This window comes from Chelon labrosus (assembly GCF_963514085.1).
Source record: "Chelon labrosus genome assembly, chromosome: 6".
In the NCBI taxonomy this organism is placed as follows: domain Eukaryota; kingdom Metazoa; phylum Chordata; class Actinopteri; order Mugiliformes; family Mugilidae; genus Chelon; species Chelon labrosus.
In genome coordinates, this window is record NC_140342.1 from 13,333,170 (window position 1) to 13,352,735 (window position 19,566).

At 40.6% G+C, this 19,566-nt stretch overlaps 1 protein-coding gene across 3 annotated transcripts; it reads right to left on the reverse strand.

Moving 5' to 3' along the window:
- Positions 1 to 536: 536 nt before the first annotated feature.
- kif2c (kinesin family member 2C) lies at positions 537 to 7,239 on the reverse strand. 3 transcript variants are annotated; one of them, XM_084547288.1, is made up of 23 exons: positions 7,210 to 7,239; positions 6,928 to 7,003; positions 6,741 to 6,835; positions 6,537 to 6,638; positions 5,417 to 5,465; positions 5,297 to 5,332; positions 4,767 to 4,907; positions 4,374 to 4,499; positions 4,108 to 4,205; positions 3,932 to 4,027; positions 3,798 to 3,852; positions 3,519 to 3,681; positions 3,194 to 3,284; positions 3,040 to 3,103; positions 2,736 to 2,827; positions 2,505 to 2,647; positions 2,053 to 2,266; positions 1,724 to 1,834; positions 1,519 to 1,586; positions 1,324 to 1,402; positions 1,147 to 1,224; positions 961 to 1,054; positions 537 to 689 (listed from the first exon to the last, which is right to left on the reverse strand). In XM_084547288.1, the coding sequence occupies exons 2-23, from the start codon at positions 6,986 to 6,988 to the stop codon at positions 643 to 645; spliced, it is 2,103 nt and encodes a 700-aa protein (XP_084403414.1). In that variant the 5' UTR covers positions 6,989 to 7,003; positions 7,210 to 7,239; the 3' UTR covers positions 537 to 642. The 3 variants fall into 3 exon arrangements, with proteins under 3 accessions (XP_084403414.1, XP_084403416.1, XP_084403415.1); XM_084547290.1 differs by lacking the exon at positions 5,297 to 5,332; XM_084547289.1 differs by lacking the exon at positions 7,210 to 7,239 and having other exon boundaries at positions 6,928 to 7,205.
- Positions 7,240 to 19,566: the final 12,327 nt, after the last annotated feature.

Sequence of the window (19,566 nt, forward strand, 5' to 3'; positions counted from 1 at the left end):
ATACCAAAGCAATGCTTTCAAAATTTGTAATTGTTGAGAAATATAATCACCCACTGGATTACAATTTAAGGGCTTTGCTTACATCTACTTTGTGTAACCAATTGTCTGTAGCAACGGCATTCACCAGCTTGAAGTGATTTAAACTCCTAACCTGCTTAGTTCTTAAACTATTAACTACTTGGTAATACTAGAGAACTCAGTTTAGATGGCCATGAGTGGTTCTGTAGAGGCTGTACAGCACTCACCTGTGGCATCGGTTCTGTATGCTCAGTTCTGATATTTGTTCTCAAAAATGCATCTCAGTATCAGAACTGAATTACCATGAGACCATGTGTGTATTAAATAATTTAACATCTCTTCCTTTGAAAGCTCTGACCTGGCTACTTGTTGTTGGTACTTGGGTTATACTTCCCCCTTGGCTCTGTCCTCATGTGTGGTCTCCCCTCCCTTGTTCAGCTATTAGCTAGGTTATGATGCATGGTTCCTACGGGAAACCTTCAGCATCAAACAATATGTAATTGATGTGATGCCTGAGACAGTGTTCAAATACATTTTATTTAACAGGGTTATAAACAGTAAAATCTGAAGTGTTAAAAGTCAAGAACTCTTTCAAACGCCCACTACTTGGTTTTTGGGCTTGTTTTACTGGTCCAGCCTCGTCATTCGCTCCTGCAAAGCCAGAACAGTGTCTGTGGATGACAAACAAGACTTAATTATTGTAAAGCACTCACCTTTTGGTTATTTATGGCCAATTCTTTGTTGGACACTACAATATATTTGACCGGATAGCAAGGAGATTGGTTGTGGTCTAGATGTTTTGGTGAACTTTCAGATTTTTCACAGATGTAGAAGCTCCATCATCTGATGCGAATGGCTTTAAACAAAAGCTGCAGCCCAGCAAGAATAACGGCAATGTTTACTGTGTGATATTTCTCGATTTAGCATTTAGTTTGTACAAACCCAGCAACTTCCGTGAGTGATCCAACAGGTCAGGAAGCCCTGTCTCAATGTTGTACGAGGTTTGGTCCATTGCATTTGCAAGCTCGCTTGACCTCTGAGGAACAAGAGTTAGAAATGTACAATGATATACAAAACTTCTGTTCAACATGTGTGTGGTAAGGAAGAGCAAAGTAAAGAAAACTCTACCTTTAGTTCTGCATAAACTTTCTCTTCCAGCTCAGTCACCTGAGATATGGCATCATACACGCTGGTGTCCACAGACTCCTAAACAGTACAAGAGAGAAAAAACAAATCATTTAAACCTATCACACACAGATTATATTGCTCATAATTAAATCATTTTGGTCTCATGCGAAAACTTACCTCATCTGAGGAGCTACTAAGTGGCTCCTGTGCCTTAGGTGCTCCACTGGTTTTGGAATTGCCATTCAGTTCCTTCACTCTGTCAAAGAGCAGAAAATGTTTCAAGCTTCATCATCCCATACATAGCATTGTGTTCTCATTGAAAAAAAAATAAACAACAACGTCAAGATTGATCTTCAGTAGCTAAACATGTACCTGTCAGCATATCGTAGTGTGTTCATTGTATATTCACATGAAGCCATGCCTGGAGAGAGCATGGCAATCTATGAAATAAAGAAAGAAAATATGCATACATTAATTCTGTATTTAAACAAACGTACATACATTTAAGTTTGTGCCTATTGTGCATCTGCACCAGACCACAATAAACTATAGCCTGTAATTTGACGTTTTAACGCACCATGCAGGTCCTGGACTTCTCTCCAATGAAGGAATCCCGGAGGACTTTGGTTAAAGTGCTCATCCGGAAAGGAATGTGATCACTGTTCTTTCCCAGTGAACGAATACACTCCTGCAGGACAATAAAATAGAGGTGTTGGGCATATTTTCAACAGCTTGCGGCACATGCACATTAATATTTGAATCGAGTTCTGAGAATGTCAGAAGATTTAAGCATTTGGAGCACTCTCCTTTACGGTTTCATTTTAAAAAGAGACACAAACCGACTCTATGTTGCCCAGCTAGTTATTTATGGAGTGTGTAGAGGCATCAGTATCAACCATAGTTTACCTTGAGAGCCAGCAGGCTGCGGTTGATCTCTGCAGTCTCCACCAAAGTGCTGCGGTCATTGCTGCTGACATCTGTGCCCCGCTCATTGCCAGCCAAATCGACCAGTGAAAATTTGCCGTGCAGCGTGGTAGCACGGTCGTTGCGTCGAAGCACAATCTGGAGGACGGCATGAGAGCGGGATGAGTTGGCATTGGCTGAGGTCTGGCCTGAAGTTCTGTAAAGAAGAAGAAATACAACAGGATTCATAAAAGTTCAATCACATGCTTTGGCTTCACGCTAACAGTTTAAAACATTTAAAACTTTTTGTTCCAATTGTAGTTTTCGGGTTGCCATAATAACTATACAATGATCACAATTATCAATACGTTTTAGTCAACATCTAGTTTAAAAAGAGCAAAGAAAGAAGCATGTACCTTAAGACTGAAATATACACACTGTTAATGGCAAAGTACCTGCATGCACTGCCCAACTGAATCATCTTGATAACCTCTTCTGCTGAGGACACACAGACTTCCTCCAGGCCCACCACCTGAACCTGCTGTCGGTCATCCTCCAAAACACGAAGCTTGGCCTTCTTATTCAGCAGGTCATACACCTAAATCAAAAAGTACATCTTGTTAAAGTGATAACTTGAATAAAAATGTTCTCAAATGTACCAGTGGATTGTTTTTTTTTTTTCTTACTTTGCCATTGTAAATCTCAAAGAAGCTGACATAAGCAGAGAGATCCAGATTAGCATACTTCCTGTGGTTGAGATAGGTGAAAACATCCTGGGCTAGAAGAAAAAAATTAATCACAGTTTGATAAGGGACCAGTTTAATCAATCCTTAATGTTCTGTAGTTTAAAAAGTCAAGCAATAAGTCTCATATTAATTAACTTGAACAAATATAAATTACGCAGGAATAAAACTAATTGGAACTTTGCTTTTGCCTGATTCCTACTTAGAGATAAAGACGAAGTGCATCTGAGGACAGTCTTGGTCTTACCTGCCAAGGCGTAGATTCCTTTAGCGCTGTTCTGCTGCTTCCCTGTGAAGTCGCCTCCCATTGTCTAAAAAAAAATATGGTCAACAATGAATACTACGTTTGGAAAATTATGCTTCAAGACAACTTAGTCCAATTACAGCAAGCAGAGACTTACATGAGTCTTACCACTTCCCGTTTGGCCATAGGCAAAACATGTTGCCATAGCACCTTCAAAAATGGACTGCACCAAAGGCTTTGCTGTGAACCTAACAAAAAAAAAACATTGTCACAAGTTGAAGTACAAAGTACAAAGTACATATTTAAACACCACATTAATTACTTCATGTGGGAAAAGAAAATCAAAACACCAGACAGGATGACAAAATAAGAGTGATTAAATCATACTACCACAGAAAGAAATTATGAGGAAACAATCCTTCAATTTAGAAAATCAATCAGACTCAATTTTTATTTAATAAGAGAACAAATAAAGTAATTACTTGTAGACCATGTCATTGGTGCTGGTCTCATCAAAGGAGTAGTCAAAGTAGAAGACTTGGTTGTCCAAGTACTTGGTGAGGTCCACTTTGTGCTTTGGCTCATGGACCAGCAACACACCATTCCCAGGAATAGACACCACATCAATCTCCTTCTTATTAAGCTCTGAAATAGAAAATATATATATATATAAGTATAAAAAAGGGCAATGGCTTGTATTTTCTACTCCAATACATTCAGATGGTACTGTGTAGTCAAAGTATGCACAACTTCTGGCCTACCTTGCTTGTTAAGGGGCCGCTTCCGAACACACACACAAATCCTACGAGGCTCAATCTATAAAATACGGACAAAAGAAGGAGTGGGCAGCATGTTTCAAAACAAGCATGCACATGGTCCATGAGTCCAATCTTACCAGGTCACTGGCTGACATGGGGGTTACTTCCAAGGTCTCTCTGAAATCTTGGATCATCTCGTAGAATTTCTGGTTGGGTCGAGAAGCTTCCCCAAACTAAAAGGGCATGAGAAATAACGTTCATGTCTGAAAGTTCCGCTTAAAAAATATCTAGATGGTTTTAAAAAAAATATCACCTTTCCCCTCTTGGTCTGCATGTCAGGGGGCTTTGCAACACAAGACAGCCTTTTGTTGCCTTTGTTTAATTCCTGGTGAGCCACAGATCGTCTTCTGCCTGAAGTGCAAGGACAGAATGTGCACCTTTTTAAATGAACTGATCAAAACATCAAACACTTGTGACACTAATGTGTATAGCTCTTTGTCTCTGCATATAGAATACATCTGTAGATCCAAGAAATTCAGAAGGCTGTGATTTCACATTGATGTAAAACTGGTTACTCACCTATGGCTGGAGGCGGCGGGGGAGGCATCTTCTCAGGTTCGCTATTTTCCTTCATGGCCTCACGAGCAAAAGGTAGCGTCAGGGCTGGTTTGGTAGTATTCTTTTTGCGCCGTTGATTGGAATTTGCTTTATAAGAAAGGAGAAACAAGTGAATTTATGAAAATGACATTTCAAGATTACTGAACAAAGAAAGCTCTGAAAGATTACACTGTCTATACATGTGAAACACACATACATACTCAAATATGGGCAAAATATTCAATACATATGAGTAGGATTTGGTTACTAATCATCAACAGTGGAGTGTTAAAAGAAACAAATATTTGGCTTTTATGTGTTTCTCTCATGTGTTTTGCTAATTTTCTATTCTGTATCCAGAAGATCACTACCAACCAGAAAGTTCTGATGAAGGGGCGAGATCAGGACGAATCGTCTCCGGGTTTGTCGGAGGAGACTCAGTAGCTTTAAACGGTGCAAGACCAGATGCAGAGCCTTCGAACATACACGTCTGTCGGGCCTGATTCCGACTGACAACTGAAACACAGAATAAGCCAAGTCAAAGACCTGAAATGTGAGTATCTGGGTGCAGTTTAACCGTTGTTTTTTTTTTTTTTTTTTTTTAAATGTGTTACTAGCGAATCACAAATCGCAAGCTGAACGTTAGTGGATTAACAGGCAAAGCCAACAGTGCCAGCCAGAATGACCCAACACCAAAATGCGTTGCTTTGCATCGTTGTGACTTATCACTAAACTAAAAGCAGAAGATTACTTGTGTATATTCAAGAATTCAGCCCCTCTAGGATTGTGATTTATTGCATTTACACCCTCATCCCTTTAACAAAATGAGTGATTAATTTAATTTGATTTGATTAGAAACCACAATTCAATTGCTTTAGTGACTACAACATGCATGCATTGAGGACCTGATTCTTCAGCTGTTTGAACTGCTGGAGCAGAGGCTTTTGGAAGAAAAACAATCTATTAGGTGATGATACTGGACACTGCAGTTCCACATACAAATAGTGCACTTTTTAGTTACATACACATGGCAGGAGCAGGTATCCTGGATGAGCGCAATCGACCATCGTACTTCTACAGAAGAGACAAACAGGGAGAAAATGATCAGCCATTAAGCTCAATTATAAAAGTCTGGTTTGTTTATGTTAACTTTTGTATGTCATTGCAATCTCAACATCTGGCACTCTCCCCCTCCGTAAGAGAACACTGAGCTTTATTTATTTATTTATTTATATATTTATTTATGTATTTATTTATTTATAAGGCCCTTGTGTTTTTTTACCCCATTCAATTCCTTATTGTTCTTAATACAAGTCCATTTCAAGCCTGCTGAAATGATCTGATTGCTTTGCACTGCCGTCTGTTTTTACTGAACTTAGTTAATACAGTTTTAATTTAGTTGTTTGCTCGGCTCAATTGCAAATGAGGTGTAATGTATCTCAAGTTTAAATAAGGATTTAATCGAATGATGCTTCCTAATCCATATGAAGAGTAACATTACCATGCCATGTGTAACATACACTCACTTGCCAGTTCAGTAGGTATACTAGTGATAACAAAATAATTAAAAAATGACAGTCCTGCACTTAATCCAAGCTCCATGAAGGTCGTAGCATTCAGCATTTGTTTAACATAGCTTAGACAGCTGTTGATTCAAATGTGTTTGCAGATGCTGTGGTTTGTGGTACTACTGAATTGTATTGTACTGACATGTGTTACTATTATTTTGACAACCCTGTTTTAGTCTAGGCTAAATAACAAACACTAATTGAATCCAGTTTAACAGCACCACAAACTACACCCTCTGGAATCATCATACAGTTGAATTACCACCTTTATTACACAGTTTTAACATAAACTGGATATTACAACAGTCAACAGCTAAGATTCAGTGCAGGACTTTGATAATATAAGGCAAGTGAGTGTATTATACAACAAAGCCAGTGCAGAATTTACATGACAGCGATGTAATAATCTATAATATTCAACTTTGATTCAGAATCCATGACAGAGAAAAATAGTCTAATTGCAGGAGAAACTATACAGGAAGGACTGTCTCATAACACAGTGTCTATAACGGACATGTTCAAAAACTGTTGGCTCTGGCACCAAGGTGGACCATTTCCTTTTCAAGCTAACACTCACCTTGTCCTGGGCAGGAGGGGGTGGGTCAGCAGCTTTATTATTGGCTGCATTAATATGATCCAAAAGCTCCGGATTGAGTGTACACAACTCGCACAATTCAACCTACAATACAAAACACAACCACTTAAGAGACTGATTTCACTACTACTTTTTTTTTTTATATATCACAATAAATGTAACAAAACGTGTTTCCATCATACTGACCTCCTTCCCTCGGCATATTTTCCTCTCCTGCCACTCCACCATGACTGTAGACTTTACAGAATCGACGGTTTTCACCGTGGCCGAATGGACTCGACCTGGTTGACACACAAACAGATGAAAGTCAAAGTCAAGCTAACGACACACAGGTATTATTTAGAGGGTTAGCATACAGGCAGTAATAACTCACCATCACTGCGACTTATCTGTACAGAAAGTCCAACCAGAAATCTGGACAGATTGGTTTCCATTTTGGCTTTTTGCTGCTGGGGAAGAAATTAAAGTCCAAGTAGTAACGTTAGCGTACTGTCAAGCTAACTCGCTATCTAGCAATTATGTGGACAGTTTCTCCGTCTTTCGTCGATAAAGAGGCTTGCTATAATGAAACCGCCGTCAAACACGCCGTTTGACTGTAGTTTTGTTAATTTCTATTTCGTCCAACTGACTAGAGACAAAAAACTCTCTTACCTACCTACGTCTCGAATCCAACAACAGCGCCTCAGATTTGAACTGGCGTTATTTCCGAGAGTTTAAGAACCTGATTGGTCCTGAGAGGCGTTCTTCTTCTACGTTTTGTTTTAAATTAAAGACACAGACTGACTCTATACCGCCACCTCCTGGATCCGCTAGGAACATCCGGCAGGAAAATCAACTGTAAACTGCCAACAACAAGTTGTTGGTAGTCCAAGCCCCGGTGACATCTTTTATGGCACTTTTGCACCACAAGTCTGCAGTTAAACACTAATTTGATGTCATAAAATGTGACCCATTTAGAAATGTACCAAGACATTCCATGCGCTGTAATATAATATGCACTGCCATTTGTTAAATCTGTATATATATAGGCCTATATATATATATTTGGGAATTACATATGCTACTAAATTAAACATATTCAGTGTTTTAAGAACAAAGTGATATATGGATAAGTGGTAGATGTTTCTTTGTTATATAAGTTTAAAATACTACTGTTCACAATTTTGTCTGATGAAACATTGATCCTCTCCTTCTTCTCAGTTCTCACTATGTAGTTGATGATGCATTTGATAGTGGACTTGTGTGTAAAAAACGTAATGTAATGTGTAAAAATGTATAAATGTTAACTAGATCAGGCCCTGCAATAGACTGGCAATCTGTCCACGGTGGCCCGATGACAGCTGGGATGGGCTCCAGTCCCCCCCCCCCCGGCCCTTCACAGGACAAACGGCTACAGAAGATGAATGAATGAATGTTAGATCAACTTTATGAAACCTCTCACTGCTGGTTGATTTGACGACACCTCGTACTTACTGGTGGTAACAGCAAACACAGGCCACAGAAGTCTGGGAGCAGCCAGTTTGAGAAATCAGCCAGTAATTGTCCTGTTTTGTCTGTGGCCAACCACGGTTTGAGATTATGCTGCAAATGTCACGAGTCTAGGAACAGCAGGTCACAGCAAAAGGGGTTACCTCGCTGAGAAGTTAGAGGTCTGCGTCCTATCCCCAGCAGCTCTTCATCTAACAGCTCTCCGCGGCTGCCTCTTGTCTCATTACTCCCTGCAATATGTCAAACTGACCCGCTGTCCAAAACAAGGCTGTCGAATTGTTTTGCAGACTCAGTTCTTATGAACTGTAAAATCTAAGCTCACAGACAAGCACGAGGCTTTTGCTATGACTACTTTGTGATGAAAGTCAGCTTGTTTTACATATTAAATGCTTTTGAATCTGCAGCAGCATGAAATGTTCAGTTTGCATCAGCAACAATCCGCGAAGCCATTAGCATTCTGCATTAGATTACATTAGCAGCAATGTAATACAGCATTTTTTTAATTTCGGAGAATGTCACCACAGTTGGTTGCTACTCATTCAGAAATATACCGTGTAGTGACAGATATTTATTTATATTAAATTCTCTGAGACTGCCACTTTCGATCATTTTGTATTTTACGTCACATTTTTTCAGATTAATTATATCATTTCTATCGCATTATATCTTTTTTACGGATGGTATTGATAAATTTGAAATGTGTTTTGCAGATGACAGTGCAAAAGGACACATATTTTTAGGTTAAAAGCAATGAAACACATATAACATTTAATTATATGTCAATATAAAAATACATATACCATGAAAGGAGATTTTATCCACATCAAACCCACTTGTAAGATTAAATTTTCAGATATGTCAATCTGTGCCCTAGGATTTCAAATTCTTTTAAATGTTGATCCATTTAGCCTGCTGCATGTTATCCATGTGACCGCAGGAATCCTGTGTTTGTCCACATGCTCCCTCTCTTCCCACACCCACTGCAAACCAGGCACAGAAGTTCAGTCCCCCATGACATCAACAATCAGGGACAGCTGGAGAATGACCCATAATGCAGTTCAGCCTTGCCTTCAGCGTGGGAGGCTTCCCATTTTTCCTCTTTTCTTTTAGCCCCCCCTAGCTTCCCCGGTACGTGCCCACACCCTCCCAGCCTCCAAACCTCCTAACTATACACAAGCCGGACTTATGTATACACATTCCCTGCGAGTAAACGCTGACACATGACAAATCAAAGGTCTAATAAACAGCTTGTGCTGAACAATTTTCCCCCCACCGCCAAAGGATGAAAAATAAACAGATCCCTGTCGGTCGGCCGTCGAGGCCATTTGGTAGGTCTGTCTGTCGATGACTGGGTGGCCCAGGGCTGCTTGGTGTGAGGCCTGGGATGGAGCCACAACTGTTTCCTGTGGGCAGCCCAACCCCCAGAACCTCTCCACAACTGGCTTAGTGGGTGGTATTCCCCTCCTCCTTCTTTTTCTCTCATCCCCCAAACTCCTACACCCTCCTCCTCCTCTCTCTCTCTCTCTCTCTCTCGCTCTCTCTCTCTCCCTCAAACCCTCCTCCCCTCTTCAGTCGTCTCTGCTCAGAGCACACCTCCTCCTCCTCCTCCTCTCCTTTCCTCCCCTCAGTCAATCCATTCTCACAGCCTTTAGTCCTGAGTGCAACACTTCCCAGTGGCCTTGAGTGGATTGAATAAGATAAGCTCAACTTTTTACCTTCTCTCTGCTGCATTAAAAAAAAACTTGTACGTGTGTTTATTTGACCCTGGTCGGCATGTTTTTGTCCACTCTGTGTGAGCTCCATGATCACATGACTTTTTATGGCTTTAACAGTGTTTTTGCTCAGTATATCCTCATTGTGTAATAAAGTTATAAAGCATTGCTTTTTTGCCTGATTACACACGTAGAAAATATGTGATCGTCACAAACAACATATTAAAAACACTGATTCGCATAGGTGTTATCAAAGTTACTCATATCTTCACACAAGTTATATAATATAATTACTTTCTCTTTCATATATCTCTTTGAAATCATATCCCACGTAGCCTGAGAGTCTATAAAACAAAAACAAAAAAAAATTCAAACTTCCTGTTTTAAATTACAGACTAAAAAGTGAAATATGAATCAGTTGCGGGTGTGTGTGTGTGTGTGTGTGCGCAGCCTTCACTGTTATTATGACACTTTGAACCTCTGGCGTTTGAATTTATATAATTAATACCGATAGTTTTATTGGCTTGGAGTAAATCATTTAAGTGTTTCCATGTGTATATCTGTCTCAAATCTGAGCAGAGTTCTGGTGATCCTATCATAAAAGCGCTGTCGTGGCAATGCAAAAATTTCTTGTTCAACTGTTTATTGTTGAATATTCAGCACATCAGCTAAAAATCATTTGATCTCATCTGCTAACGTCATAATAATATGTATCTCTTCAGTAGTGTTACAGTATTATATCACTTTGTACAGTAGCAACTGTATTTTTATGTGCATGTTCATTGATTATTTCTTCTGCACTCATGGCTCAGACACTTGGTGCGTTATCAGTTTTACATTTGCGACGGCGCACACATGTTGTAGAGCCTCCAGGGTGGGCCTTCCCTCACGCGAACTCAGACAGCTCTGTAACTCATTTGTTTGTTCACACTGATAAGAGTTCAATATTTAGCTGAAATGCACTTAAGCAGAGTACACCCTAACACACCGAGTCGATGGACCCTGCACTGCCATGTTGCGTGGCGTCATGTGCAGTCATGGTAAAGAAGCAGCAGTGTCTGGAGGTGCCGGCTTCTCGGGCTGGATGTATGGTAGCGGTGGAGGTTGACTTGAGGAAGGAGGGGTCTTGTATCTGTTGGCCCGGGGACTGTTTAACTGCTTCCCTTTTTCCATCTGTCCGAAAGCATATTTTCTCAGTGTAAAGAAAATTGGCAGAGGCCTTAGCTCAGTTCCCCTATACAGACTAAATAAACACACATGCATACTGTACGTGAGCGGCGCGCACTTGCAAACCACCCAGGGAGGTTGACAGACGAGAGAGGAGCAGTGAGGAACAAAGAAGTAGTAAAATCCTAAGCGAAGAGCATTGAACTTCTGGATCCTGCACTCTGTCGTTACTCTTTCTTATTTCTTTCCATGGTTTTAATGGAATATATTCTGCAAGACTCGTCGAAGACACTGTAGACTGTTCGGTTTGTGAAGGCCTCATAGTGATGTTGGGATACAGACCATAGAAATGGTATGGATCAAGATGTTAAGCTGGTAAAAATAATTTAACCATTAAAATTTTTTGTTATTGCCAAAGGGTTTGCATCTAATTTAAAGGAAAGACAATCTCACATCTTTGTAATATTAAGATTTATCCTCACCCCACTAGCTAGAAATCTGTGTTGCATTATTCTATGAGGCCAGCAGAGCGCACTACAGCTACAAGCACAAATGTGAACATGCAGCCCGTCAGCTGATTTTGGATCAGGAAACTGGATCACTAATAAGACTCAGGAGCCAATATCAGATGAGAATTTTTCTCTTTAAATGTACTTTTCTAAAGGATCAGTTTGATTTATTATTATTGCCCAATGTGGAGCTGCAGCAGGGATTTAAAAGTTCCCCAGCCAAACTGAATAAATACTGAGAGGGAACATTCACCCATTAAAGCATATTAGTATTCTTAGCATGTGGGGATCCACTGAAACATGCCAGTGACTTATTTTGGTTCCCAGCACATCATTTTAGATAGTTGCTATATAGATTACACTCGCACTTCAACCACTTCAGATTAAGCTTTGGAGTAGTAAACAGTTTAGTCATCTTAGACCTCTGCCACTCTGACCTGGCCTCGAGTCAGCGGCCACCCTGGGTTTCTCCATCTGGCAAATTGTGCCACTTTATTCAAATCCGATTTTGGTTCTTTATTTCAGAGTAGTACAGACAGCTCCAGCAACACTACAGGAATGAGTTATATTTTCTACAGGTAAGTTTTAACCTGCTTCACCCGATTTGACAGGTTTCCCATTAAAGGATTGTGGTATTGAGATTAACAGAGTCATCACAGTGAAGACAGGGAAGTTCATTTGTTAATTGGTTTCCAGTAATACATCTCATATACCAGTCAGGCTGGTGTTAGAGTCTGCCCATCCAGTGAGTTAAATGTTTCATTAAATAAAACCTAGGCTTGATGCCAGTGTTGGAAAGTACATTTACTCAAGTACTGCCATGTTTTGTACTTTAGTCACTTGATACCATCCCCTATAGGAGATATTGCACTTTTTACGCCAATACATCTATCTGACAGCTTTACTTGCTGTTTCTCAGGCACGAGATGTAAGACTCTACTAAATTTCAAAGAAAGGATACAATTCTAGGGGGAAAAAAAAAAATGTTGCGCAGCTGTGGTTTGCTCTGACCCCGAAGCTGTCTCACATCTCCATCTCCTCCATCTCCTCCATGGACAGTTTGGTTAGTTAATACATTTACGACATAGTTGTTTTTGTATATACTATGTATTGTCCTATTCTTTGTTTTTTGTTCCTTAAAAGGGTCTTGTACTTGCACGTCATGCTGCTCAATTGTGCCTCTGACTCAGAATCTGAATCCACTTCCAGGTTGCTAGCTAACTGACTGAAACTGCTAACTGTATTAGCCAAACAGAACATTTGCATGTAATGTGTCAAAACGTAAGAATGCCAATATGGTGACAGGTAAGTGCTGGACTATAACAAAGTAGGACAAACAGTTAGGGTATTTTGGCTATCCTCGCTAATGCTAATGCTAGTGGACAGCTAGCGACCTGTGACAGCACCCACCTGTTAGTCAAAGCTGCCACATTATGCGCAACTACGCAACTCTAACACTTTGTACAGTTCAAGCAGGGAAGATATGTATAAATTCACCCTTGTACGGTTGTCATGAATAGGGATATTAAGTACAGAGTGTGTAAAGTTGGCCATTCGGGTTAATAGGCACTGACACACTTTTGGATTCAGCCTCAATTGGTCATTTGAGCTCCAGAGGTTGCCGTTTGGATTAAAGTGACTTTTTCTTGACTCTCTGAAGAGCTCTGGTTAGCTTAAAATGAGTGGCAACCCAATAGTTTGGCCTTAGACCAAACAATTAGTTCCTGTAAATAACTTTACTTGGACAAATCAAGGCTGGTGAAACTGTAGCCAGTTTCAAAACCTGCCATGTAACCTAATCTTGACTGCACCAGCAGATTGCTCTTTTCTAGTTTTAACAATTATATGTGAGTGCATATTCTGGAAGCTAACATGTTATTTTATAATAGGCGGCTATGATAATATTTTTAGTTTTTCTTCATAGTCTGGGTGTGTTTGAGTATGCGGGACACTTTGAAGGTACTTTTATGACTTTGCGGTGTTGTGAGCTACAGTACTGGAATACCATTAATGTCACTGCTTTACACCCACAATCTCACACATGTGTTCAGTCACAGAGCGCAACTCATTCCTCTGTTTCTCCATTTGGTTAGTAACTAGTCCACAGGGCTGCTCTGTCACTCACAATTTCCCTGTCGGTCTTCATCAGTTTCCACCTTAAAGTACGGAGAGCTGAGAAGGTTACCTTAGGCCGAAACGCAAAACAAGGTTTGTAGCTTGAAGCTTAATGTAAACCTGTCTGCTGGAGTTTTAGTGAGAAAATAAATCGTGTCTCAAACAAAGTGTTATCCATGACTGTGAAATTAGCCCATAAATTCTATTCTTGAATTCAATCGGTTTCTTTATATGAACCGTAAAGATTGAAATACAGCAGGCCTGCATACGACCTCTTTAAGGGAACACCAATCAAAACCGCAAACCATGAATAGCGCAGAAATGTGTCAGTGTGCTTTTGAAATTAATCCTTAAAACCCACCAGCGTTTCTTTTCTTTTTTCCCTCTTTTTTTTTATTGGACTCACCAGAGAAGTCATATGTTAGCTTGTGTAGCGCAGGGTGCAACATGTGGACCCCAAAGTTGTCAAAGAAAAACTACACCTACACGCACAAGTTTTACAGCCTTCTCCAAAACCACAGCAACAAGACAGACGGCAAACATTTCCATTGTATCAAGTAATGCAGAAACGTTCCTAAATCTGTCCTACAAATGCCAACATTATTATTATTACAATACTGACACTAATTTCTGGAAAATATCTTGAAACAGATCAACTTGTATTGAAAACAGGATGAAGTAATCCTACTGCAGGGTGTCTCCTCAGTTTTAAGAAGAGAAGACTTACAGGGTCCAGCTAAAGGCAATAATATTTTCATCTTATGAAGTCAGTTCTCAATTAAAGGTTGAGAACCTCTGACTCATTTAGCTTGGATTAATTTTACCAGCACTGATGATTTATGAAACAAAATGGCTAGTTTCAGTTGCAATTTCTTCTGGCAAACTAGCTCTGGCTCATGATAAGCAACGTCTTGCTTGTTAAGAGAGGCAGCAACAGCCTTTGGTTTGAGACAAATTGAAGACTATGGTTGCCATAAGCAAAAAGCTAATGAAAAAAAAGTCTTAGAAGTTCAAATTTTATAAAAAAAAAAAATGTTACCGAAATTAAAGAAACCACATTGCTGGCCACACTGCGAGTTCTGAAGTGTGGTTAAGAAACGCCACAGCAAACTTTGGTTTATCATCAAAGACAAAAACAAAAGATTGAAAGTAGTCATCTTGCACATTACCACTTTAACCTCAGAGAGACACAGTCATTTTAATAGTGTGTATCAAGACAGGACACATCGTCTTGATTCATGTGAACTTGAATTTCTTGGATAACTGTGACTAATGCGGCTGAGTCATGATTTATCTTTGCATTAACGCTGTCAGAACTCATGTTTGTGATCATTACCGGCTGCTTGATTTTGCTAACTGGACCTGAACTGCTGAACTTAAGTCCTATAGAGTCACACTATTACAAGCTTCCTACACCGTAGTGTTAGTTTTATTGTTAGTGCGCACCAAATGTGTTAATGCAATTGTTTGCCTTCTCCATTGCATAGACAATGATTTGGCAGAGCCCAAGACAAATGATATTGAAAAACCACGCTCATGCATGGTGTCAATTATAGTTTATCCTCTGGTTTGCCTAACGTTCTGTGGAGTAAGGCTCTGCCTTATTGCTCCCCAGCCTGCCCCAGTCCTCCTCCTCCTCTTCTCCTCTTCACCACATGAAATGGCTGTCTGTGCCAGCCTAGCGCTGAGCCTTCATTAGCTTTTACTACCCCACTTGGATGTGTTTAGCTTTGCTCTCTTTCTCTCCCTCTCTGCGTGTCTGACTGTGTGTGTGCGTCTCACCCTCTGTATGTGTCTGTGTCTGCATATGTTTAATTACCAACCCCCGCCCTCTCTTTGGAGTACCCCTCAATGCCATGCCACCATATCATTACACTGTGGCTGCAATTTAAACTTCAGTCACACATACACTCACACACACACACACCAACGTACCCTGGCTGGCCTGCAAATTGTAAAGGGGAGACAGTGGGGCACTGTAGAGAGCTGCTTTAGTTCCTTTATTCTCCTCTAAGATGGAGTCCTCAAATGGAAACACACATGTACAAAGAAAGTGGTGCGGAGAAAGCAAGAAAACACTAAAAACAACAAAAAATGGCAGTGGTGCAGAGTACTACAGCACAACACATCACAACTGATCCACAGCTACGTCTGGTGTTCAAAATGTTATTGTTTGAACCAAACAAACCACTTATAAACACAAGGCCTCTGCCTTACGAGGCTCATATTTAGGCCCTTCTGTAAACAGCACAGCACAGAATGAATCAATTAAAAGGGCATTACGCTGGTTCCTGTTTATTTAAAACATGTTTACACTATATGGGCCCTCCCGCCTGTCTGCATGATTGCCTGGAACTTAGTATTCCTTCTCCTCCTCCTCCTGCCACCCCTCGACAGGCCCGGTCACGGCCAAGGTATACCAAACACACACATGCACACACACACACACACGGAGGGCATAGATTACAAACACATTTGTTATGTTGAAGAGCGTTTTCGGTAAATATTGATCCCGTCCTTCCTCTGTTTCTGTGAGAGATGATTAAAAGAACTCAGTCGGAGCAACAATCTGGTGCAGTGTGCAATCACAGTGGTGGAACACATATAAATGCAAGCAGCGGCGACGCAGCTCAGCTCTTAAAGGAGCGTTGCGTTTGAGAGAATTGGCTCAGACTGACGAGTCAATGAAAATGTTGATGGATCTGGTGGGAGAAAATGTTCAGATTGTCTTTTTAATGTTGCCACAACAGTTTTTTAAAAGCCCTTTATTACAGTAAGTTGCACTAATGTGAACAGTAGGGTTACCCTCATTTCAGAACATTAGCTACGGGGCTAGAGGAAGTACACAATTAGCTTAGCTTAGCAGAATGACTTGAGATGGAGAAATTGCCAACTTCTGGATTGTTGTGGTTTTATTTGTGCATTCATGTGATGTCGAAATAATCTGACAGATTGGTTCCCAAATGGCATAATTCATGGTCTTCTCCTCGTATTGCACTGTACTGTCTTGCACTTTCTTCTGTGTTACATTAGTTGCACACTTGCACTTTATGCAGACATGTCTTAGTTCTGTGTTATTCTGCCCTGGCTGCATGTCGTCTTATGTCTGAAGGAACATTGTTTCGTTTTATGTGTACAGCATCCTCTGCAAGGGGTTAGAACAACAATAAAGCGTCTTGACCTTGACCTGCGTCTTGGAAAAGGCTGCAAAAGTCTTGGCACATGATTTGAAAACTTATTGCAATCTCATTCTGCCTTCATTTGGAACCCGTGAACTCATGCTTAGCACATGGACAGTCATCTACACAACTCTATGCAAGAAATGTACAATATGTTAACTCACTGTCTGTCGCTACCATTTTTGTGCCGGTTTGTCAGCAAACACGTCCCAACTTCTGAACTTCACCTAAAATTTCCAAAGGTTGTGAATACCACAAGAGGGGGCTGTTTGTGTGGACTTTTCTAGTGGACAGGTAAACAAAATCCCATCTGAAGGCGGCAATGTAACACAATATAAGACTATATTTCATTACAGATACAAACATGTTTATGATTATGACTTGCAAAAGTAAGAAATCAATCATGGCATTAATGTCATGGCTCTTTATTGGCACGCAGATACTGGAAACTTCAACTGTTGAAGGCTTGGATCAAAAAAAATTACAACACATCTTTTTTGTTGCATCCATGCGTCTTCCACGTTTAAAAAAAAAAAAGTGTGAAAAATGACTTCCCAGTCTGGGAAATGAAACCACCCGAGGAGCAAATGAATGCACTGTGATTTTTTTAAATTCAACAACAACTCTTGAGCAGATATGTTTCAGTTCGTTATCAGCGTTGCCCCCCCCCCCCCCCAGCTAACATGCATACACTTCCAAAACACTTTCACACTGTGTTGTGGCTGCAAGAGAGTCGTTCTATTGAGACAAAGCGTTGCTGTGGACGTGAAGAGAAACAATCCCAATTCCCCAGATTTGTGTGGTATGTCACCCTGAAGTCTGCTTTCTCACTGGCTTTACAGCTAATTCCCCCATTCTTCTCTGCTGCGCTTAGTGCAAAAGTAGAAACACATACACCACCCCCTGCTTCACACAGACACGCATGCCAGTGCATGTTTTTTTACGTGCGTGCGCTCACACACACACACACACACACACACACTTTTCTTTACTAATCAGCCCTATTGAATTCCAGCAACAATAGGCGCTCATCCTCGGGCCACCCAAGCAGTGCATAAATGCACACACACACACACACACACACACATGCAACACCAGCATCACCAGATCATGAGTTCAGCCTTTTGTTCCTTCATTGTGTTTTTTCTTCCACCATTGATCTCACCTTCACACACAGGTCAGGAGCTGGCACTGGAAGATCGTGTTATCTGGACTATCAGCCTCTATCTGGGCCCACACACTGGATTCACACACAGCAAAGACTGAAGGAGGTCCTTAAACCACTGCTACAAGCAGTGTCCTTGCTTTTTCTGAGAAAAATACATGTTGTGTGTTTGTGTATTCAAGAAAATGAATCCTTTGTAGATATCTGTGAGGTGCAAAAATAAGCGAACCCTTGCTTTCAGTATGCGGTGTGGCCCTCTTGTGCAGCAATAATTGCAGCTAAATGTCTCCACTAACTTCTGATCAGTCATCTGGAGCAGCTGTGACCTTTAAGCCTATTCCTCAGTACAGAACCGTTTCAGGTCTGAGATGTTGATGGGTTTCTTGTTTCAGGTTCTTTCTACTGGAGTAAGATCAGGACTTTGACTTCCAAACATATAATTTTGTTCTTCTTTAACCATCCTTTTGTAGAACGTCTTGTGTTCTTGGTGCCGATGTCTTCCTGCATGACCCAGTTTCTCTTTAGATTCAGCTCACAGGCAGATGTCCTGACATTTTCTTTTATAATTTATTGGTATAATTCAGAATTAATTGGTTCTTCAGTGATGGCAAGTCGTCCTGGCCCAGATGCATCAAAACAGGCCCAAACAAGGACTCTACCACCCTTGTGTTTCAAAGACGGGATGAGGACCTGATGCTGGAATGTAGCGTCGTTTCATCTCCAGACATGATCCTCTCATTTAAGCCAAACAATTCTACTTTTGGCAGAAATGTTCTTTTTGGAGAGCAGTGGCCTTGTCCTTGCCTCTCTGCCGTGCACACCATGGTCGTTCAGCGGTCTCCTGATGGTGGATTCATAAACATTAACATTTGACAATGCGAGGGAGGCCTTCAGTTGCTCAGAAATTACCCTGGGTTTCTTTGTGACCTCTTTGATTATTATGCATCTTGCTTTTGCAGTGCTCTTTGTTGGTCAACCACTCCCGTCTGACTTTGGATTTGTGGATTCCAAACTCTTTAGAGATGGTTTTGTAACCTTTTCCAGCGCCTCAGAAAACTCCTTTGTCCGTGCCATCTTACACTTCCACAAACATGTGTTGTGAAGACCAGACTGTGACAAATCAAACAGCATTACTCATTTTACTTTTTCTCAAATACTTGAGAAATAAAACACATGAACAGTATGCTTTGTTCGGTATCCAAACTGAGGCATTAGAAGTTTAAAATTCTCATGCAAAAAATGATTACATCCCTTCTGCAAGTCCAGAGATCAGAGTCTTACACACAGAACAATGCCAGTAAAGGTAGAGACCTTCAGTTCAGTATCTGGTTGATGCTTAATAGTAAATCCTGTGGTCCCTCTGCAATCATAACAATGCCCTGTTGCCTTATGAGTGTTACGTTCCTAGACGGCAAAGGCCTAACTTCTCATCTTATCTGCAAAAAGTTGTATTACACAGGTGGCACCAACCAATGATCAGTATAAACAAAAGGTTACCTATGTAAGGAGGTGTAGAGAGTACCCCAATCTCACCTATACTCTGCACCTTCTACCACAAATAACATAAATGGAGCACATAGATCTACACGTCTCAATATCACATTAGGGAGGTAACAAAAATCTAAGTAAGCAGCAGCACGAGCAGTAGAGAGCAGAGAAAGCGGAGAGTGGGTCCTG